Consider the following 19,370-nt stretch of genomic DNA (forward strand, 5'->3'; position numbering starts at 1 on the left):
CCTGCCAGACTATCTACCCATAGTCTTGACAGCATGAACAGAGCCAATGCAGAGACGCAATAGATAGTCAAATTAGTGAATACAAAAGACATGTCTGCTCATACAGAGATCTAAATCCCAAGATTATACACACCGTATTTTGTATCGTTGTTGCGTAGGACTGCTTGCTGCACCATGCCCACTTCGTAAAGTCTCTGTGTCTGTGACAAGAATTGTTGGTGCTAGTCCTTGATCACGCCTGCTCCTCAATGTGCTTTCATTCCATCCGGAAGCGCTACAATAATGTGGCAATATGAGTCAAGGGAATAAAGGGAAGCCGTACAGAACTTCTTGGCGCAGTCCCAGAATTGGGCTGCGAACCAAATTCATACTCGGCGCACAGCTGATGGATACTTCCGGCCAATGGATACTACCGGCCAATGGCACACCAACATCCGTGCTGGTGTGGCATCACCAATACAATACTCGTCCGATGAGAACTGGTGACTGTATGGTGAAGAGGACCAAAAATGACATCAGAGGTCGGCCTTTTGGACATGCCAGAGACAAGGGTGAGAATCGTGCCCAGTCATGACATGAAAACCGAGGGGTTGCGCGCCATTATTGTAGACTCGTCCGATCAGTTGTAATACGCTTCTTCTCGTCCGCTCACATACGGATTGTTGTTCCTAGTATCCAAGAAAAGTGGTGACTGTACGCGACTCCGAGCACTGACGTGACCGATAGTGATCGGCACTATACCTAACCATATAAGCTTCAGATCTGATGCAGATGAACGGCACTTTCGAATGTCGGTACTCTACATGACCTTCCCAGAAAGCGCATTTGGGCCACCATTAGGTCATATACAGTACACGCCCACTATCGGTCCGTGCCGTCGACCGCCCAAGAATGAGCATATCGGAAAACCATTGCATACTGTATATCATCTGCTGAACAATGTCCCGTGGCTCGTTTTGGATGCGTTCATTCTGATTCATTGTTTTATGGAAGCAGAAACAGCTCCGTATTGGTGCAATGCAGGCACCACCGGAGGAGGGTCGAGGACACGATTGGGAGAGGGACAAAATCGGCTTACTCTGGCTGTCTCCACAGTCTGACGGGAATTTGAGCACTCAAATAACCAATAATGGCATCAGTTAGTTTGTGGCCCAGTGTTGTTCCCCAGTGCTGTACGCTCCTACATGCCAAGAACACTAGCCGTCTATCGGGGTGGCATTGAAGTGATGCACAATGATAGGCTTTACCGATTTCTTTGTCTGTGTATTGACCATGATCAAGGCGAAAGGATGCGAAGGTGCAAAAGGATGCGAAGGTGCAAAAGGATGCGAAGGTGCAAAAGGATGCGAAGGTGCAAAAGGATGCGAAGGTGCAAAAGGATGCGAAGGTGCAAAAGGATGCGAAGGTGCAAAAGGATGCGAAGGTGCAAAAGGATGCGAAGGTGCAAAAGGATGCGAAGGTGCAAAAGGATGCCAAGGTGCGAGAGAGCGAAATTGCGAAGGGGTGCGAAGTGCGATAGTGCGACAGTGCCAACCTACTCGTCTCGGTCGATAATGTCAGCCCAGGACTGAGCAGAGCCAATACTCAAAACAACGATACTAAATCATGCAACGCTTTTCCCGTGACAGGGAGCGAGAAAGGGGCTGCTTAGCTATTCGGGGCCCATGACGACTTGGGGGGAGCGAACGTCGACCTTTGCAGATGACTGGACGAATGGAGGCTAACGGAATCAGTTGTGACACTGAAAGAATTTGTCATGTGGTTAGGGGATCGGGAACGAAACATGGTTCTAAAGGGTCTCTGTTTCTGTGCCAGGATGCAAAATGATAAGGTGGACCTGAAGTTGGTGCTGTATCTAGGTCGGGGGAACGATTGTCAATACTGGTCTTTTCCCCACCAAAAGATGGCAGGTTCAAGAAGAGTGCAGGTGTAGTGGGGCAATGAGCAATCCGCTAGCTTGTGGATCCAGGATGAAGTGACCCACTGGGAAGGAATATAAAAGGAAGTGCCTCATCTCAGCTCGTCTTCTTCTCTTTCTTTCCTTCTTCACGCTTGTCGTCCACCTGGTAAGAAGCTTAGAGCCTACAGGTGTCTGATCCCTGATAGACCGATGTCCAGCCCGGCAGGTGACCCACTCCTGATAGACCGATGTCCAGCCCGGCAGGAAAGAGCTTCATCCCTGATAGACCGATGTCCAGCCCGGCAGGTGATCCATCCCTGATAGACCGATGTCCAGCCCGGCAGGTGACTTACTCCTGATAGACCGATGTCCAGCCCGGCAGGAAAGAGCTTCATCCCTGATAGACCGACGTCCAGCCCGGCAGGTGATCCATCCCTGATAGACCGATGTCCAGCCCGGCAGGAAAGAGCTTCATCCCTGATAGACCGACGTCCAGCCCGGTAGGTGACTTACTCCTGATAGACCGATGTCCAGCCCGGCAGGAAAGAGCTTCATCCCTGATAGACCGATGTCCAGCCCGGCAGGAAAGAGCTTCATCCCTGATAGACCGATGTCCAGCCCGGCAGGTGATCCATCCCTGATAGACCGACGTCCAGCCCGGCAGGAGTCCCGTCGAGCTTGCACCCTCAAATGGCCGAGGAGACCCTGTCGTCCAGCTGGTCTGACTGACTTCCTCACACTCTCTCTGTCTTTTGTTCTTTCGGATCCCGGGATGGCGCAGCGACACGAGTCTGACGATTGCGAGGCGTGGCTTGTTATCGTTTGCGCCTTCCCGCCCGAACAGAACCCAAGCAGAGGGCGTGCTGTCGAGTCGTCCTGACTTCTTGGAGACATGTTGTCTTCCGCTTGAATGTGGCGTGCGTGAGTCTCGACGGGGGTCGCAGATGTCCATCCCTGCGTACCGGCCAGCGAAGACGGCCTCTGCAACCTGTACGTGGTGCTGGCTACGAACCTGTTCGTCTTGACTAAGATCTTCGGTCGAGATTGAGCAGAGCCAATGTAGAGACGCGAGGTTATATAGCTTATCTGTCGTAGAGACCATTATCTAGTTGCATGAACAAATTCATCACTTGACATAAATTCCTTGAATAAATCCATACTGTCACGTAAAATGCAAATGAACCAAATATACAGTGATAAATGATAAACAATAGTTCTCTTGCGTGAATGACCTACGGTATGATGGCCTTTGTCTACCCGAGTACGTTGTTTTGCCGCTGACACGTTTGCGCTCGCGCCAAGAGAGCGTGCTTGCATCAAAAGTGGGAGAAGAGAGGATGGACTTGCTCAAAATTTCATGTCTATGCGTCTCCATGATGAGAGAAAAGTGGTTCGTGAGTGCAGCACGAGAAAAGTAGGCCCAGAAACAGGACTCATGCCATGCCGGGCTACTTTAAGTGAGATGATCAATCCTACATCTAGCCAAGAGGGTGCGGAAACAGCACGTTCGTGATCGAGACAAAAGGGGACCCTGGAGCTTGATCATGGATTGGACTGGACACCAGCACCAGTCCCCAGCTGGCAGGTCCTGAAGTGAACAAGTCGCCGCGATAAGGTCCATTGTGCTGAAAAAGGACGTACCCGTTTCATGACCCTCATCGGCAGCCTTCGTCCACGAGGCCATTTCCTGTCTTGTTTCTTTCTCGCTCTGTTATAAGTAAGCGCATGTTGTCAACGAATGAATGGCACCGACTTGCAGAAGGGGCCTCAGTCTCAGCCACATGAAATGACACACATACGTCATCCTTCAACGTAGCGCAATCTGGACAGTCGAGTACACACAAATGGTTGCGAATGGATGAATACGGACCGTAGTCAATTCTGATGGCGTGGATGTCCTAGGATCAATTTGGGCTCCTGTTCGGACAAGGGTTCGGTTTGGTTCCCGCTCCAGATGTCGACCAGAACAGCAAGCGGCTCTTCCACTTCGCACGCTAGCAGGCTTTGAAGTGCACAACCCAAAGTGGATTTTGGCCCCAAGAACTAGAAACAGCCAGCCTCATTGAAGTGTGCTGGCACGTCATCCTGTAACGTAATGCTATCTGGGCAATTGACAATCGAGGGTGGACAACTGGTTGCGAATGGATCAATGACCGTAGTAGTCGTGTTTGTCGTGTTTGTCGCGTTTGGGGCCAGTCTTGTTCCTCGATAGTGTGGATCGAATGAGGACTCTTGTTTAGACAAGGGTATTCGTTTGGTTCCCGCCTCCAAATGCCGACCAGGGCTCTTGTGGGTGACTCTTTCAGTCCCCACGCTAGCACTACGTTTGAAGGTCAATTCAGTGCACGACCAAAAAAGGGGGTTTTTGACAAGCTGTCCTAAGCCGACCATGCCTAATACGGGTTTCTTTGCATAGCGTTGCATGTACCTGCATGACAATGTCGCTAGCTTGCAGTAGTTTGCAAGAGCCCAGTCATCGTGACGCGGACCGTGCTCTAGTCAAGTGTCCTTCATTCCCCACCAGAATGTGTTGTATTGGTTTCGGTCAGTCCCTTCGTACTCACAGCAGATCTATCACCAGGTGAGACTCGCCTGTACCGTTTTGGGATGACGCCTTCGTAGGACATTACGCGACATGCAATTGAGTGGTGGCAGACTGCAAGCTAACGAAACGGCAAGAGCAGCAACTACACAACAAGTTGACAGTTTCAAGCACGATTACAAGGTCAAAGTCATCGAATTCAAAGATAATCAATCTACATGTCCAGTTTATCGCTTCAGCATCGCAAGACTACGATGAACTGATCGTATGGGAGACTGGTACCGGCAAGCGTCGCACGCTCGTTAGTGTCGGGGATGTCGCACAGGTCTTTTCGGTAGCATTCTCACCCAATGGGATGCCATTGGCGTCAGCACATGATGAGAGCGTAGTTTTATGGGACCTTGATTCACCTCACGGTTAGTGGTTGGAGAAATGGTCCCCCAGGAGGTCTGACAGAATTGCTTAATGGGTACGTCATTCCCTTGAAGTTGGCCAGGCGTAATAAGTTACAGGCATTATCCATGAATAAGGCTCGTAAGTCTATAGGACGCTGCTTGATAGACGTTTTTAGGAATAACATGCTTTGCGTCGCTCCATGCCCTTCATTGGCGAAGCATAAATTGCCGTTAATAACCTCGACGTTGAACTAGCTTGCACTAAAGAAGTTCTCCTAGATATATGTCTTCATGGGAAACACCACTACGTTAGCCGGCCCACCCAAGTACCTAGCATGACGCCATACTATCCTCATATATTAGTAGCACAATACTAGCAATTGTTCAATACCGTTAAAAAAAGACTTGTGTGTCCGACGCTAGCACTTCGAAGCCAACCTCGATACCATTTGACGATGATGGCGCTGCTTTTCATACCTACTGCTGTCAACGCATTGCAAGACGGCAATTCAATCACTTGAATGACTCTCGTATCGGTCCGTAGACGATCTTTAACCAGAAGCTCCAACTACGCCAAAACCGCTACTTAGAGTCTAAGATCTTTTGAGGTCGAGCAACATTTTACTTGACGCTTACTAAGACGAAATGACAAGCAGGATAAAACATTTAAAGGGTAGTGATGAGGATGAACGACCTGAATACTGTGCGCAAACAATTCAAGCCTTAGAACATGACCTACAGACCATCCGGGTGCAACAAAGCACGCTGCGGCAAGATCGAGATCTGGTTTGGAACGATCTCATCAGAACTAGAAATGCCCTTAAGAGGTTGCAAAATGAGGCCGTGGAAGATAGGGCCGAGGAGAGGACGTCAAAGAGCTGGTTTGCTCACATTTTCAGGGTTCGGGAGCCAGAAGAGGCCAAAGAAGCCAGAACGCAGCGTGTTACAGGGCGGGTCACAAGAAGGATAGTTCACGAAGTGCGGCAAGATAGATATCTTGCGAAAATCAATTTTATGGATGATTCAGTGCGAGCAAACGAGGAAGTAATGGTGATATTGGAAAGGCAGCTTGCACACACAAATCGCAGCGAAGGGAGATGTTGCATAAGGCAACAAGAACTTGCGGCGGAACATCGGCGACAACAGGACGGAGCGGTTCGATAAGCAAAGGAGTAAGGAGTAGAGAACCTCCTCATTTTCATCGACGACAGTGGTGCAATTGATGAGGTCAGGCTTGATCGGGTACAGTTCATCGTGTAAGGCCCGGGCTGCTGGTGCCATATACAATTGGAATCAGGTGGGGTCTCGAAGTTAGAGCGCCCTCCAACCAGCCACTGTAATTGCGCTCTCGCCTAGGCCAGTGGTGCAGCTCCACTAATCGCTGCCGTCGATGAGGGGTCAAAAGCAGCAACGCAATTGTCCTTGCTAGCAGTCCTTTAGATATGTTTTCAATAATACATACCGATAATCCTATTTTGTATTGAATTGTCTAACTTGGAATGTTTTAAATGCTTCAAAGCGTGGGATGACAATTCTAATTTTGCCATCAAGCATCACCATCGAAAGGGTTTCTTACATAGGTAAACAAGGTATTTCCGAGTCAAGTTCTTCTATTCTACGTCAACTGGCCGAGCACACCATATTGTACACATCGTACTATCTCGCTCTTTCTTGTCCAGTCGAACATGCGAGGAAAGTCTCAGCTATATTTTTTTCCCATTCCTGTTACCGACTAGAGTACTATAGTTATTCAGAAAGGTGCCTCTGATTACTCATTACGCACGGCTATCTACCGGTTTGTGACTCCCTTCTTGGAATCCATTTATCCACACCCATCGCTACGGAAGGTAATAGACATAAATTGGAGCGTGGGCAGCTGGAATGAACCATGAAAGTTAGAAAGATTTCTAATCATAGTTATCGCAGTTGGCCAGTACTTGGCATTCAGCCTGATGGCTCTCGGCCCGCCAGGGAACCCACCCAATGTTCGATCGCAGGATGAGCGGCAGCGTGTGATCTTGGGGCTGAGGCGATGGGCAGAGGACTTTGAGACGACATTGAGATCTATTGCCCGAGACGAGCGATACGCTCCGAGCAGCTCAAGCTCCGGCTCGCTGTATGCGCCGACGACTTATGCAGGCAACAGCCGGTCACCGCGCGTGCCTCGAACAAGACTCAAACGCTGGGCTCAGGAAGAGGACCGTCCAGATGTGCAGCCAAGATTCAAGGACCGAGACGACGAGTCTTCGTCGGATGAGTCCTCGCCTCCGACGCCGGACAGCCCGACACCGTCTGAGCCGCGGTCGAGTAGTCAGAGCCAAGGCCCACGGCGCAGCCAGCGCATTCTGGGGCGAGCGCCGCGCGGGGAAGCTTCACAAGAGCGACAGTACTGCACACAGCGATGCCTTCTAGGACTAGTCAGAAAAGGTCGCCTTGACGCAAAGTGTCCCAACATTCTCTTACACCGGCAGGCTAAGCTACAGCTGCTGATCATCTGATCGACCGTGACGAGTTCCTCCGGCTCCTATTTCAGCAGCTGCAGGAGTCTCTTGACCACGGGATCAGTTTCTGGATGTGGGCGGACAATATAGAGTCCGCACTGAAGTCATGTGGACGGTCATATCAATAAGTTTTTACATTCTTAAAAACGCCATTAAATGTATCTTTCATACCCAACAGGATAGATTATTTCTTTTCCGGCGTTGGCAAGCACCACCAATATGCTAACATGACTTAATACCACCAATTCTCTGTCCTTTTTCGACTCCTATCATGTAGCAAGCAAATCGTCAGGTCAGTTCCACAGCAGAGTGAAACCCTATAATATAGGCGTCAGAGATGCGTAAGTATAGCTTAGATAAGTAGTGTAGGCGGTATCGGTTGCAAGACTGAACGCTATCCCTCTCTTCTTCTAGGGGTGTTCCCCACTATTAATACATCCAACGCCTGCGCAGCGCCCGACATCCTGCTGCGATCGTGCCCGCATCGTGGTTTCGGAAGCCACGATCTTTTTCATCCGGTCTTAAGCCGGACCCACGCTCTAACGATCCCCTCGATGTAGCGCCTACGCTGCTATCTCAGAACGGCCCTGCCACAGACTACCCGAGAGGCCAATGGCATGAAGCGCAGTGAAGACTGGTGAGATTATATCGATGACGATATAATTACGGAGCAGATTTCGGTGTGATGAGCTTTGTGTGTTTTCCTCTGTCTCTTGTCTTTGTAAAGTATACGAAGTTCATAGGATAAAAATACCAACCTCATTTCGCCAACCAAATAACCTTGCCCTTAGTATTTTATCTACCTTGGTGTGATGAATTTTCCATCTTCATCAAAACACTGCCAACATCTGTGGCGCACGTATTTGTGCGATTCGCCTTTGTGCGTTTTTACCATAAATCGGTTGGCGACATAATGGGCAAGAGGGGTGGCTAGTCGTTACCCATCCTTCCATACATCGTTGAAGGTATAAATGGTCGCAAATGTAAGTGATATATGGTATTGTTAGTGTTGATGATCTCATGGCAAATTGCACTACGCAAAGCTCAAAAATTAATCCTAAGCGATGCGAGAAGCATATGTATTGCGACGTACCAAATAGGAGACAAGTCAACGGTTACATGATTGGCTATGTTTCCAATTTCCCACTTCCCAAACGTCGTGTGTGCGACCTCCCGGCGAATTGTCTTCAATACTCGCTCGCCTTTTTCGAGCCTTTGTCCACTGTTTTACGGACCGTGACGTAGTATATCAAAACACATCTCGTAGATATCAGCGATGGCGTATCCCCGAGCCCGGTGCTCGTCCATAACTACTTACATAAGAAAGAGCGCTCCTATAATGCTGAAAGAAATGCTCATTAGAGCATTGGAGCCCTTGCTTGAAGATTATCATCTTTTTTCAGGATCTTGGTCTCCTTGGAGATTTGGTAAATCACCCTGATTTTGACGATGTTGTATTACTCCCATTTTGAAGGCTAGCCGTCACCAAGTGCTCATCGCCGTTAAAGCCTTTCCCATAGCTGGGAGTTGAGTTATGCTCTGTGAAATGGCACGTTATCTTGTTTCTATGAAACGTGGCCGAGTGCTCGAGGCAATAGACTGAAAAGGGGTAGCACGAAGTCGAATTGTTATTGACATGTAGGCCACACACTCGTGGGCTTTTACCAGTGTCTTGTGAAATATAGCATTCTGGGTAAGAGATATTGGAGACATATGGAATACATTATGGTTGGTGAATAGGAAACATGGTATACTAGAGTCGCCGTGGGGAAATCTAGAGTATATATCTGGCCAACCCAAGTTTAGGGACGCCATGATTTCTCTACGTTGGTCCATTCACCAGACATGCCCAGCTGCAACCATAAGGTATAACCATATGGTCGCATGAATGGCGTATGACTATGGATTTTCACTTCATATGTTCATTAAGGTTTCCCTGCAATGCCCTTCTCTTATACACTTGGCTTACCTCCTATGTGGATGAATTCCAAAGAGGCTGGCTTCGCGTAGATTGCCATGGAAGAACAACGAAACTGTAACTTCATGTATCAGCTTATACAAGTCAGTATCCAGCTCAATTTTGTGTAATCATCTTCCATAGTGATAAAGTTGGTGGGCCACCATACCGCCCATTTGAAACATGCGTCCACCGTTTAGATCAGGCTGCTTGCCTGAGATACGAAGCTTAACCTTGCTGAACTTGTCAATACAGAGTATTGCATCATTTCTAAGGTCGCCGATTGTACGGAGTAAACACATTCATAGGCATACATGTTGAGCTTGGTATAAATAAGTGAAGGAAACTAATACTAGTGCATCGTGTCGCATTCGTCTTCTCTTTATCACTACCAAGTACCCCGCTGTTGAGATTAAGTTTATACGTTTAAATTAACGGATCTTCTCGGTAACAATCCTGTCCGTCAATTGGTACCTTTAATAGCTAAATCAAGTTTGTTTCCACGTATGTGCAGGGGCTTTCGTATGTACAGTGTTTGAAGTGCAGCTTGACGGGATTAGTACGTACTCACGGATGCCTGTTGGGAGCATCCTCCATGCATGCACGCGTTCTTAGTAAACTACAAAGTGCCAATCCGAGCGTGCTCCTAGATTCCATAGGAAGACACCAAAGTTTTCTCATAAATTAAGCTACGCACATGCATAGGCGAATCACCCCAAAAGTATGCCTTAGCGCATTGCATCAATTTTCAACCTACTTGAATCCTCAGAAATTTCAGGCCAATCATATCGACATGCCAGTATCTGCCCACGTGTGTGTCAGACATATTAGGGTTTTGCTAAGATCTTAGCCAACCAACCGTGGCTGGAGGCTCCAGCCGGTAAACATGGTGCGTGACGTTTTTTTATGTTCACGCCTGGAGATTATTCAATGCCAATTTTACCCTCTGGACACGTCCTTCTTTTCCTTTCCTTCATCAAAAACAAAAAGTATTCCTAATCAATGGGATCTGGTCCACGACTCCTAGGTTTGAAGACGATGCTCTGTAAATCCATGATGTTTACGAATAGATTGCCTTTCTGGAGGTGATTGAAGGGCATGATAGACATATGACTAATTCTCATCATGAAAGTATTGCTGACGAGCCAGTAATTGGGGTTATAGAGCAAAGCAATTGAATATCTGTGACAATAACGCGTGAAGCTGGAGATGGAAACGCAAGCTTGATCGAACGGCGTGGATTTCTACAGATGGACAATCCCACACCCATGCAATGCCAAATTTGGTTAATATCAATCAACTCAAATACCAATAGTAGTGTATATCTTCCCACTACAGAGACACATCTGAAATGCTATGATGTTGACCTCACTGCAACTGCAGATTCTGTTAAAATATTACCATATCTGGTGTTCCTTTCTGTACCGAATTTCTATTCCAGGGGATTTCATGAACCCGTCGGTCGTAAAACTGGCTTCTCCTCGCAACATTCTGTTAGGCTAGAGCTACATTCGCGCACTGTGATGTATTTATCGATGGACATTAGCTTCGAAGGCTGAGGACGTTTGTGTTTACCGTAATTTGTATTGCCGTGGTACAGTGGGTCCGAGACCACTATGGGGTTATTGGGCTCCGAATTAATTGTACCTCCCCTGCCATAGCACCCGCCCCACGGTATTTGCGGAGACCTGATACAATACGTAGTATTCCATGTCACGTGATATATCGAAACAAACGCAAAAACCTTTGTCACTCCAGGTTGGTTCTGCGAGTCAGGACACCTTCTCCTGTAAAACTTTTTTCTTTGGCACGTAGTGTTAAGATCTATTAAGGTTTTGCATCATGTCTGTCAACATCATACCATAGTAGTACCATCTCAACTATTTACAATCGGTGGCTTACATAATGCTCACCTTTCGGATGCGTGCATACAGCTCTAATTCTGCCAGGTCTCCCTACCATACATCTCTATGACTATTAACAAAGTTTCCTGCTAGCAGAAAACAAGGAGTTTGACTAGTCATCAAACGGACTTAACCTGACGCGCCTGTTAACTGTATCTGGCGGCAGATTTTCGGGGCGATGGTAGCCCACAGAGATACCAAAGACCCTATACGCCATCAAGAACATATTTCCCTAAACAAGCAAAACAGTCGTCCTAGCTAGTATGGCCATCTCAAACCTGGACGGTTGGCTGATAAACACGTTATCGAATCTTAATCTCGGCACATGACTCACATGAATTTTCTTCCATAATCACTACTAGTTCTTGAGGCAAATTTCAGGTTTGGGGCTCATGCGCCTAAATGACAGTAGTGGAATTGACACCATACCAATACACTCAGCTCGAAAGTGACAACCAATCCTATGAATCAGGCAGCACCAGCGATAGCTCTCATCTTTTCGCCTGTACTCGTTCCCAGATCTTCGAACCCGCATACGATAATTGCCCGATACATAAATGGGGATCCTACCATGCTTTGTGCAACCTTCTGGTCGTAATATCACCATTATCGCAGGAATGACGTTTAGACGTGATCCCGGGTGCCGCTCTGTATTGCACCATTCTGTACTGTACCATTCTGTACTATGCCGTTCTGTACTGTGCCATTCTTTTCCGTGCCATTATTTACTGTGCCATTATGAATTGTACCTCTTTCCTTCTTTTCTTCTCGGTATTTCAAAACAACATAAGCTCCCTGCTTCTTGTTAGACAAAGCGCACGCGGTGGGGTTTTTGGTGATGAGCCTGGCTTACCAGACAGGAACTGAGTAAAAACAGCATGGATGATATAAACGTCCACGCAAGCACAGCTTGCCAGGACGAGCATCCCGCCCAATTAATATCCGCAGGACTTCCCACAACGATTGGATCCCTCCAATACCCCCCCCAATAATACCCCCAGTAGTTCCAATACCATCTTGCAGAACAAGCATGGGTCCCGGTCAGCTAGAGAATTGTTAGAACAATTGTGAGGCAGAAGATTCGAAGTGTACATAGGTCATCACTTACCGCTTCCAGGAGACAAAATGCCACGAGCCATAGAACAAATAATATGAAGTCAAGAGGGAAGGCGAGGAATGAGTATGTAAAAGGAATGAACAGAATGATTGAAACAAATGCGCTGATAGAGGCCACAACCGTGGTGTAGATGATCCTGGAATCCGCATACACATTTGCCTCGCTTAAAAGGTAGAGGAATCGACCCAGTAACCCCAGAACAATGACAGAGGACACCAGTTCTGAAATACGAGCAAGCACAGAGAGGACTTTAGAAGCAGAACCCATGATGCTTGATTAGATTGGAGATCAGGAGTCAACAAGAACTGTCACTATATTTCTTGATTGTCTTGCTGACTTTCAGAGTAGAGGAGAGCTGGAAGTTTTAGATTTGCACAACGACAACGTCGGGAGCTGAGAACTAGAAGCACGAATTATTAACAGGAGACCCAACGTCAGTCCACATGAATTATTGGAAAGATCATGAGACCAGAATCGTCATCACCAGATTAAATGCTTGATGTTGAATTTGTCTCGATTTAGTTAGTGTATATTAAATTGCTACTATTTTTTAGGATTGGAACTAATGTCTTGAACATCTCATTGCGTTTTGACCTATAACAGGCCACTAGCTTAACTTGTTGGCACGTTATATGTCATGCTTATCGCGAAGAATCGTGCAGATGGCCCATATAGAGATACGATCACCTGATTTCGGTATTTAAGTTCAATAGGCAAAAGTTCGCATCATCCATTCCTAATTCATCTAAGCTGAATACTACGGTGTCTGAGTCCAGTATGCCAGCTAAAATCCTTAGGTAAATTCAATTTCGATCATGCGATGGTGTGACCTTTCAGAAGACAAATACAACCACTCTGACTATATACCCATCCCGTGTAGCCGCCGTTTCGTAGTGGTTTATTCCGAAGTAGCGTATCTTCCAGCAGAATCGAACTTTATCATGAGGCACTGCGCCTGACATCCTGTACGTGACCGATCCATCAACGCCCCGTCTCATCCCCGTTGATTTGCAATGCCATAGTACACTTTCCTCCGGGGCCGATCGACTCAGGTGGTAGAGAGTCTGCGGGCTCCCACTGTCCACAGTAGAGGTGTTAGACTCAGGATCGAGATCTAGCCCATCTTTAGTGTGGTTGAGAATGACAACCGTGATGTCTCTGCACGTCGGATTTGCGATGGGGAGATTCTCTGCTGTATTATCAGTTTGTGCTTGCCGTGTAGCGATATTGAGAAAATTGGTTCGTTGATACACCTACCTAATCCCAAAATCGCGGATAACGGACAATATTCCACTGACCAGCTCCTTATGGATGTGATTAAGTTCATCACTGAAGCACTTGATGATGGAGTAGTCTATTTATGCTTGATTATGTCGCCGCTTTAATTTGACATGGTTGCACATGCTGCTGAAATACTTGACGACACAAACTTTTACATGTTGTCAGCGTAGGAAATCTCTCTGTAGTTTATGGCCAATGTGTAAATTTCGTATCCTGGACAGCCGTTGCGAAAGGCTGTAAGCAACACCGCTACTGGAGATGATTCCTAGCTTCTATTGTCTCCAATGATGGCAATTAGAATGTAAAACACTCCTTTCTAGATGGGGTGCTGTCCAGAAGAAGCCAAGGCTATTCCCCCATATTGTACCTGTAATGCCTCATGGATATAGTTGACATACTAGGCAGTGTACTAATATGAAGGTTAGCTCCACCGTACTGGCTCCCTAGTCTGTAAGCTGTCAGCTCATATGCAGGTGCTAAGTGATAAGAGAAGTGGGCTAATCCACCCCCTCCACTCATCCATAGTACATATGTCTAGACCGGGTCATTGCCAAACCCAGCCTAATATTAATGAACTAAGCTTTCCGAGAAGATCGGGCTTCTGGCATGGGATCTGTATATCCAGCCATCACATATTTTACACCACACGGCAACGCACACGATTGATAAGAATCTGTTCGTGAATAGGATACTTGTGCTCCTATCAAATATGACATGCGTGGCTTGAGACATAATTTGTGGATGGCAAGGTGCACTGGTCATCATCCCCGCTATCGAATAATTAATTCTGCATGGCTATTCCTTCCCAAATTGTCGTCCCAATTGAATTAGTGAACCCCCGTGCCTGGATCCTGGAATATATTGGTTTGCGGCCCCCCGACAGAACAGAACAATGTTCACGTCATACTATGCTCTATTGATCAGCTACAAATCAAGTAATGTCAGGCACTCACAAGATTATCTCTGCGTGTTTCCGAGTTTTGGAATTTGGGTGCGCAGTTATTATCCTAGGTGTTCTTGCAAGATTCTTCCATCTCCTAAACCAATTCAACGGTCCTAAAGACTCTCGCTTGGTATATGCTATCTCAATAGCTTCTATCAGCATTGCAACATCCCTCATACTTCTCCCACCTCTTAAATATTCGTTTTTCTTATTCCCTCTGGATTTTGCACTCTTCACCTGTTGGATAGTCTGCTTTGCCTTGCTGGAAGACGTAAGCTCTCCTCATAACTACCACACTGCGAATATCATGTACATTTTCTGACAGGAACAACGTTCAATTAGCTTTCCGGCACGAATACCTGCTCAGCGCCGTGGTTCAATACGTATTGGGGTGTTTATTGGGTAAATGCGCCTGGCAACACAACAATCGTCTCTACTTCCGTGTGTTCAAAATGGAGAGCAGTACTGGCGTTCAGCTTTATCACCGCCTTCTGCTGGCTCATTAATGCTTTTCTGGTAAGACATTCACTTGGAGAGTATGACGAGGTTATGAGTGCTGAACCTGCAACAGGGCCTCTATGCATGCGTCGAATACCATAGCTTAGGTTCTCTAACGGTCTCTGCCGTGAGGTGAGATTACATTGATAGCTAATTTCATTTGAAAAATCTGACAAGCTGATAGAAAATGCCGATGGTGGAAAAAGCCAAGACAAGAGGACTTAGAGCGAGACGGACAAAAACCAGAAGAGACCCAACATCTGCAGCAGGTTGGAAAGCAAACAGGTCAAACACAATGACTTTGTTTTATTTCGATTAGTTATATTTGATGTGATATAGGTCACATTTGTCTGAAGTCGGAAGTGCGGTGCAACGGCGATTACGAGATCTTACATAAACTTGGGCAAAACATAATGCTGAATACTATCCAGCTTCTACTGATTATTCGTCTTATCTGTGTACCTCAATTAAATACCTGGTCGTCTTTCTCATCATTTTGTTGACATTTTAGAGCATGTGTATCAGTGCATTCACCGCAACCAGTTCAACTCACCTAACATATGAAAGGGCTGGCTAGAAATCACTTCCAGAGAAAGCCTTATCATGCTTTCACTCCCAACAGCGTTGAAGCTCAGTGATTCTAATTTGCACCGCTTTAAATTATATGCACCCGCAGTAGTAAATCACTATATCTAAAGCCGGAAACTGGAGGCGAGACTTATGAATGCCTTTTATTACCATTTACGTAACGATTGTCCAGTTTTTTCCATGACCTCACGCCCCATATGAGAACGATCCATCAGCATCGGCTTATAATCATATCATGCAATTTGTATGACTAGCAGTGTTCTGGTGGCCCCCACATTCGGATTCCCGGTATTTATACTTCACATTTCCCTATGAATCCCGAGTCTAACCCGGCCTCGTGTTAGAAACTCAGATTATGTCTCTACCTAAGCCAGAGCACCACCGCTGCGATTATGCATACGCGCAACCGTATAGAAACTGAGTCGCGCGGACAAAACTATTCATATGAACATGGCAGGTTATCTAGGCCTACCGAGCACGGTGGCCGAAACCCTTCGTTGCACAAGTCTTCACATCACCGTCATATGCGCAGCAACTCAACAGATCGGAGGAACTGTCACCACAGCGACAGCGCGCAGGAGAGCTCGAGACATGGTAGCAAGACAGAGCATGCAGCAGAAAAAGCTATCGAAACAGCTGCTTCTAGTGCGTTCCGGATGCGACATGATCCAGGACGCTGGGTCGGTGAGAAAGGGCTAAAGGTGGTCACTGCAGCTGTTGCCGCAGCAGCAATAGACGCTATGCTTGATGCCAATGCTAAAGACCATCCTCTACAGCATATAGTGGCTTCAATGATTCAAGGAGTAGTCAAAGATGTAATTACAAGTGGTGCACTGTGTTAGTAACGTCATGTAATTTATAAACAAGCCTGAATCTGTATGCAAATATCTCAAGGGGTCATTCCATTGCACGTGCTGGGCTAGAACTCACATTTGATCCGACAGTACCATCTTTTGCAAAGACATCCCAAAGCCTTGGGCTTCTCGCCATGCACACAGCTCCACAGCCATCATATTAAACAGCCAAAAAGATGGTAACTCGGACTAGATATAGTTTGCGCATACTGGGGGATGGCCGGCTCCTTTAGAACTGTAGGTCGTGTAGGATCACATCCTGTGTTAGTGTACGTTCTGTGCTACAAAAAAAACCTCGTCAGTGACACGATTCCACCTAGACGAGCCGACCAAAACGCAATTGGTGAGCTTCCAGCGAGATGCCATCGATCAATTGCCACTCGATATGCAACCGAAACGTTCGTAGGTCACAAAGCGATAGCTGTCAATCCGGTTAAATACGGAAGCGAGTCCACGGATGAACGGACGAGCAACCGAGGGAGTCGTTCTTGAATCAAAATAAGCTCACGTACTGCGCGACGGGCCATGTCGATGGACTAGTCAACACAGAATAAAGGTACCAAGCAAGAAAAGATGTAAGTGGATCAAAAAAGGCAATACAGACATGACGGATCTGATAACAGTAATACAAGTGATGGAGAGCTCTACTGTCGCATCCGCTTGTCGGAGTCGCTGTGTAAGTATAAGAATGCAGCCATAAACAATTCTGTCAGCTAAATGTGACCATTAGTATGACCACAGGCGAAAAATAGAACAATTCTTCACGTCTAGACCTAATTCACTAGTTCCAGCAAAGACCTTAGCTAGTCTGTTATTACTCAGACCAAGAAGAGATGGAGATTTGTGGACACTCACCATGGCCATGCACTTATGGCCAAGGAGCAGCCGCCGCTGTCATCAGAGCTCTCATGAGTCTCAATGGAATTCGAGGTCGATTCGCCGATATCATGTTTATCGGTATTCGCCTGTCGCGCTATTTATGAATCCACTTGTCCGTGAAGTAGCCGGTAGCGCGACTGAATCTTAAAGCCGTTTTCGCGTTAATTACAATATTACTTCTTTCGCTCGTCAATCATTGGTCTCGTTGAAACTCAAGGTCCGACTAATGTAGCTACTGGACTACTATTGGACTACTACTGGACTACTACTTCCATAGTCTGCTGAACTATCTCATAAGTGAAAAAGGAAGAATTCATCAAACACTGAATTGAACTTGCATCACAACAAGCAAAGGTGACAAAGTGCCCGAAAGTTCAACTTACCTCCGAAGCTGCTATGACAGCAGCCACCATGTTTTCGGCCAGGTGGTTCGTCTGGCCTGGAGCAGCCAGCGTACTCCAGCTGTCGTAGGTAATCCTCAGGTGGGCTGCTGAGCCTGGACTGCTGTTACAAAAGGCGATAAACAAGTCTGTGCCATGCAAGAAGATCCTATCAACTGTCCAATCAATGGTCCTCACTTGCCACTGGCCATGATCCGCGAGGTCGAGGAAATGGCTACCATTATCGGTTTGCGAATCATCTAGGAGACAAAAGATACTGCTTGGATCCTGCAGAAGTTGGATCAATGAATAGAGGAGGTTTGCAAGTAGCAGCTCAAATGGCAAGTCGTCCGGCTACAAGCTGAGCTCTCAGAGCAGGCGTCATGCCGGTGGTGTACTAGTGGCGTACGCCGTTCAAGGTTCGAAACTACTACACCATTTGGTCCACCAAATGTAATTGATGTATAACTAATCCATTGCATCAACATGAAAAAACGATGGATGCAGAACCGCGGTCGAAGAATACAGAAGCGCAGCAAAAAGTACTACGAGTCAAGAGGACAAGAAAACCGCAAGGAAAGATTTCCGCCGCGTTGTAAGGAAGGCTAATAGGGAGTATTGGCGGGGTGTGATTAACGGAGCCAAAAGCCCGAACTGTTCAAGATCATATCTTGGCACAAAATGACGACGGGGCTGAACTCACACCCAATCATAGCCGGTAATAGAATCTTCGAGATACAGCTAGACAAGGCAAACGCATTGCCAAGGGCCACGCTGGAACGAAACAACAGTGAGATCAGTCAAGCAGGGTAGAGATGGAGAAAAAGGCGAGGAAACGACACAAGACATGGGACACGGTGATCTTGGGCCCATACATCATTGGCGAAATGGTCAAGCCGAAACCAGCGTATATTCAATTATCTATGTACGTGCCATAATGTCTACTGAAAATCCACAAATTCTACAAGATGCGTCTCTGCATTGGCTCTGTTGACCCCCGACAAGAGAGACTTGAAAGAGCTCTTGCCAGAACAGCAGGTTCGTAACCAGCACCACGGTCAGGTTGCAGAGGCCGCTTTCGCTGGCCGGTCCACAGGGTTGGGTATCTGCGACCCCCACAGGAAACCTAGAGAGTAGGACGTCTGCGGGAAAAGAGGGAGTAATCCATCACCTATAGTCTCGAGGCACTTGCAGAGGGCATCGCTTGTAGGCTCGAGGCACTTGCAAACAGCTGTCACTTGCTAGTTACCCGAGGGCACCCGCAGGGAACTTCACCTGCGAGGCTCGAAGCACTTTTCCAGGTGGGGACCATCTGACAGGCTCGAGAGAACCTGCCAGATGACACATCCGGACTAGTCAAAGTCGCGGACGGCTTCACTCGCAGGACCCGAAGATGCTGGCGAGGAACAGCACGTGTAGTCTCCAAGACTTCCACGTGGAGTCATCCGTAGGCTCCAAGAACCTGCAGACGGCACAAGCTGCCATCGCGAAGCGACAACAGAAGACTTTCACCCGCCAGATCCGAAGATGCTGGCGAAAAACATCACGTGTAGTCTCCAGGACTTCCACGTGGGGTTGTCTGTCGGTTCCAAGAGCGTCAAGACGTAACATCTGCCGCCACGAAGGACTGA

The 19,370-nt window shown here is 47.2% G+C and overlaps 9 protein-coding genes across 9 annotated transcripts; 5 read left to right on the top strand and 4 right to left on the bottom strand.

Annotated features, from left to right (window-relative positions):
- Nucleotides 1-509: 509 nt before the first annotated feature.
- Nucleotides 510-1,519, top strand: BKA67DRAFT_664653 (uncharacterized protein; the record flags this gene model as incomplete). Its single annotated transcript, XM_046108418.1, has 2 exons — nt 510-625; nt 1,282-1,519. 2 exons carry the CDS (start codon nt 510-512, stop codon nt 1,517-1,519), a joined length of 354 nt encoding a protein of 117 aa, XP_045952118.1.
- Nucleotides 1,520-2,291: 772 nt separating this feature from the next.
- Nucleotides 2,292-3,002, bottom strand: BKA67DRAFT_664654 (uncharacterized protein; the record flags this gene model as incomplete). Its single annotated transcript, XM_046108419.1, has 1 exon — nt 2,292-3,002. The coding sequence occupies one exon, from the start codon at nt 3,000-3,002 to the stop codon at nt 2,292-2,294; it is 711 nt and encodes a 236-aa protein (XP_045952119.1).
- A 96-nt stretch (nt 3,003-3,098) lies between these two features.
- Nucleotides 3,099-3,691, bottom strand: BKA67DRAFT_585779 (uncharacterized protein). Its single transcript, XM_046104216.1, has 4 exons — nt 3,654-3,691; nt 3,542-3,608; nt 3,248-3,351; nt 3,099-3,136 (listed from the first exon to the last, which is right to left on the bottom strand). Exons 1-3 carry the CDS (start codon nt 3,681-3,683, stop codon nt 3,248-3,250), a joined length of 201 nt encoding a protein of 66 aa, XP_045952120.1. The 5' UTR covers nt 3,684-3,691; the 3' UTR covers nt 3,099-3,136.
- A 1,331-nt stretch (nt 3,692-5,022) lies between these two features.
- Nucleotides 5,023-6,296, top strand: BKA67DRAFT_585787 (uncharacterized protein). The gene is made up of 2 exons (XM_046104217.1): nt 5,023-5,887; nt 5,926-6,296. Exons 1-2 carry the CDS (start codon nt 5,483-5,485, stop codon nt 6,058-6,060), a joined length of 540 nt encoding a protein of 179 aa, XP_045952121.1. The 5' UTR covers nt 5,023-5,482; the 3' UTR covers nt 6,061-6,296.
- On the top strand, nt 6,297-7,335 carry BKA67DRAFT_651343 (uncharacterized protein; the record flags this gene model as incomplete). Its single annotated transcript, XM_046106067.1, has 2 exons — nt 6,297-6,632; nt 6,764-7,335. Exon 2 carries the CDS (start codon nt 6,790-6,792, stop codon nt 7,333-7,335), a length of 546 nt encoding a protein of 181 aa, XP_045952122.1. The 5' UTR covers nt 6,297-6,632; nt 6,764-6,789.
- A 4,226-nt stretch (nt 7,336-11,561) lies between these two features.
- Nucleotides 11,562-12,762, bottom strand: BKA67DRAFT_651344 (uncharacterized protein). Its single transcript, XM_046106068.1, has 3 exons — nt 12,308-12,762; nt 12,053-12,244; nt 11,562-11,994 (listed from the first exon to the last, which is right to left on the bottom strand). Exons 1-3 carry the CDS (start codon nt 12,581-12,583, stop codon nt 11,824-11,826), a joined length of 639 nt encoding a protein of 212 aa, XP_045952123.1. The 5' UTR covers nt 12,584-12,762; the 3' UTR covers nt 11,562-11,823.
- Nucleotides 12,763-13,035: 273 nt separating this feature from the next.
- On the bottom strand, nt 13,036-13,619 carry BKA67DRAFT_119739 (uncharacterized protein; the record flags this gene model as incomplete). The annotated part of the gene is made up of 2 exons (XM_046094936.1): nt 13,036-13,505; nt 13,574-13,619. Coding segments are annotated over 2 exons (402 nt in total), but the record flags the coding sequence as incomplete, so codon positions are not given.
- An 805-nt stretch (nt 13,620-14,424) lies between these two features.
- On the top strand, nt 14,425-15,495 carry BKA67DRAFT_119749 (uncharacterized protein). Its single transcript, XM_046094937.1, has 4 exons — nt 14,425-14,811; nt 14,883-15,056; nt 15,112-15,170; nt 15,245-15,495. Exons 1-4 carry the CDS (start codon nt 14,536-14,538, stop codon nt 15,261-15,263), a joined length of 528 nt encoding a protein of 175 aa, XP_045952125.1. The 5' UTR covers nt 14,425-14,535; the 3' UTR covers nt 15,264-15,495.
- A 478-nt stretch (nt 15,496-15,973) lies between these two features.
- On the top strand, nt 15,974-16,472 carry BKA67DRAFT_585802 (uncharacterized protein). The gene has a single exon (XM_046104218.1). It carries the CDS (start codon nt 16,019-16,021, stop codon nt 16,466-16,468), a length of 450 nt encoding a protein of 149 aa, XP_045952126.1. The 5' UTR covers nt 15,974-16,018; the 3' UTR covers nt 16,469-16,472.
- The last annotated feature ends 2,898 nt before the right edge of the window (nt 16,473-19,370 follow it).

The sequence above is a fragment of the Truncatella angustata genome, assembly GCF_020726525.1.
Source record: "Truncatella angustata strain MPI-SDFR-AT-0073 chromosome Unknown BKA67scaffold_11, whole genome shotgun sequence".
NCBI lineage: Eukaryota > Fungi > Ascomycota > Sordariomycetes > Amphisphaeriales > Sporocadaceae > Truncatella > Truncatella angustata.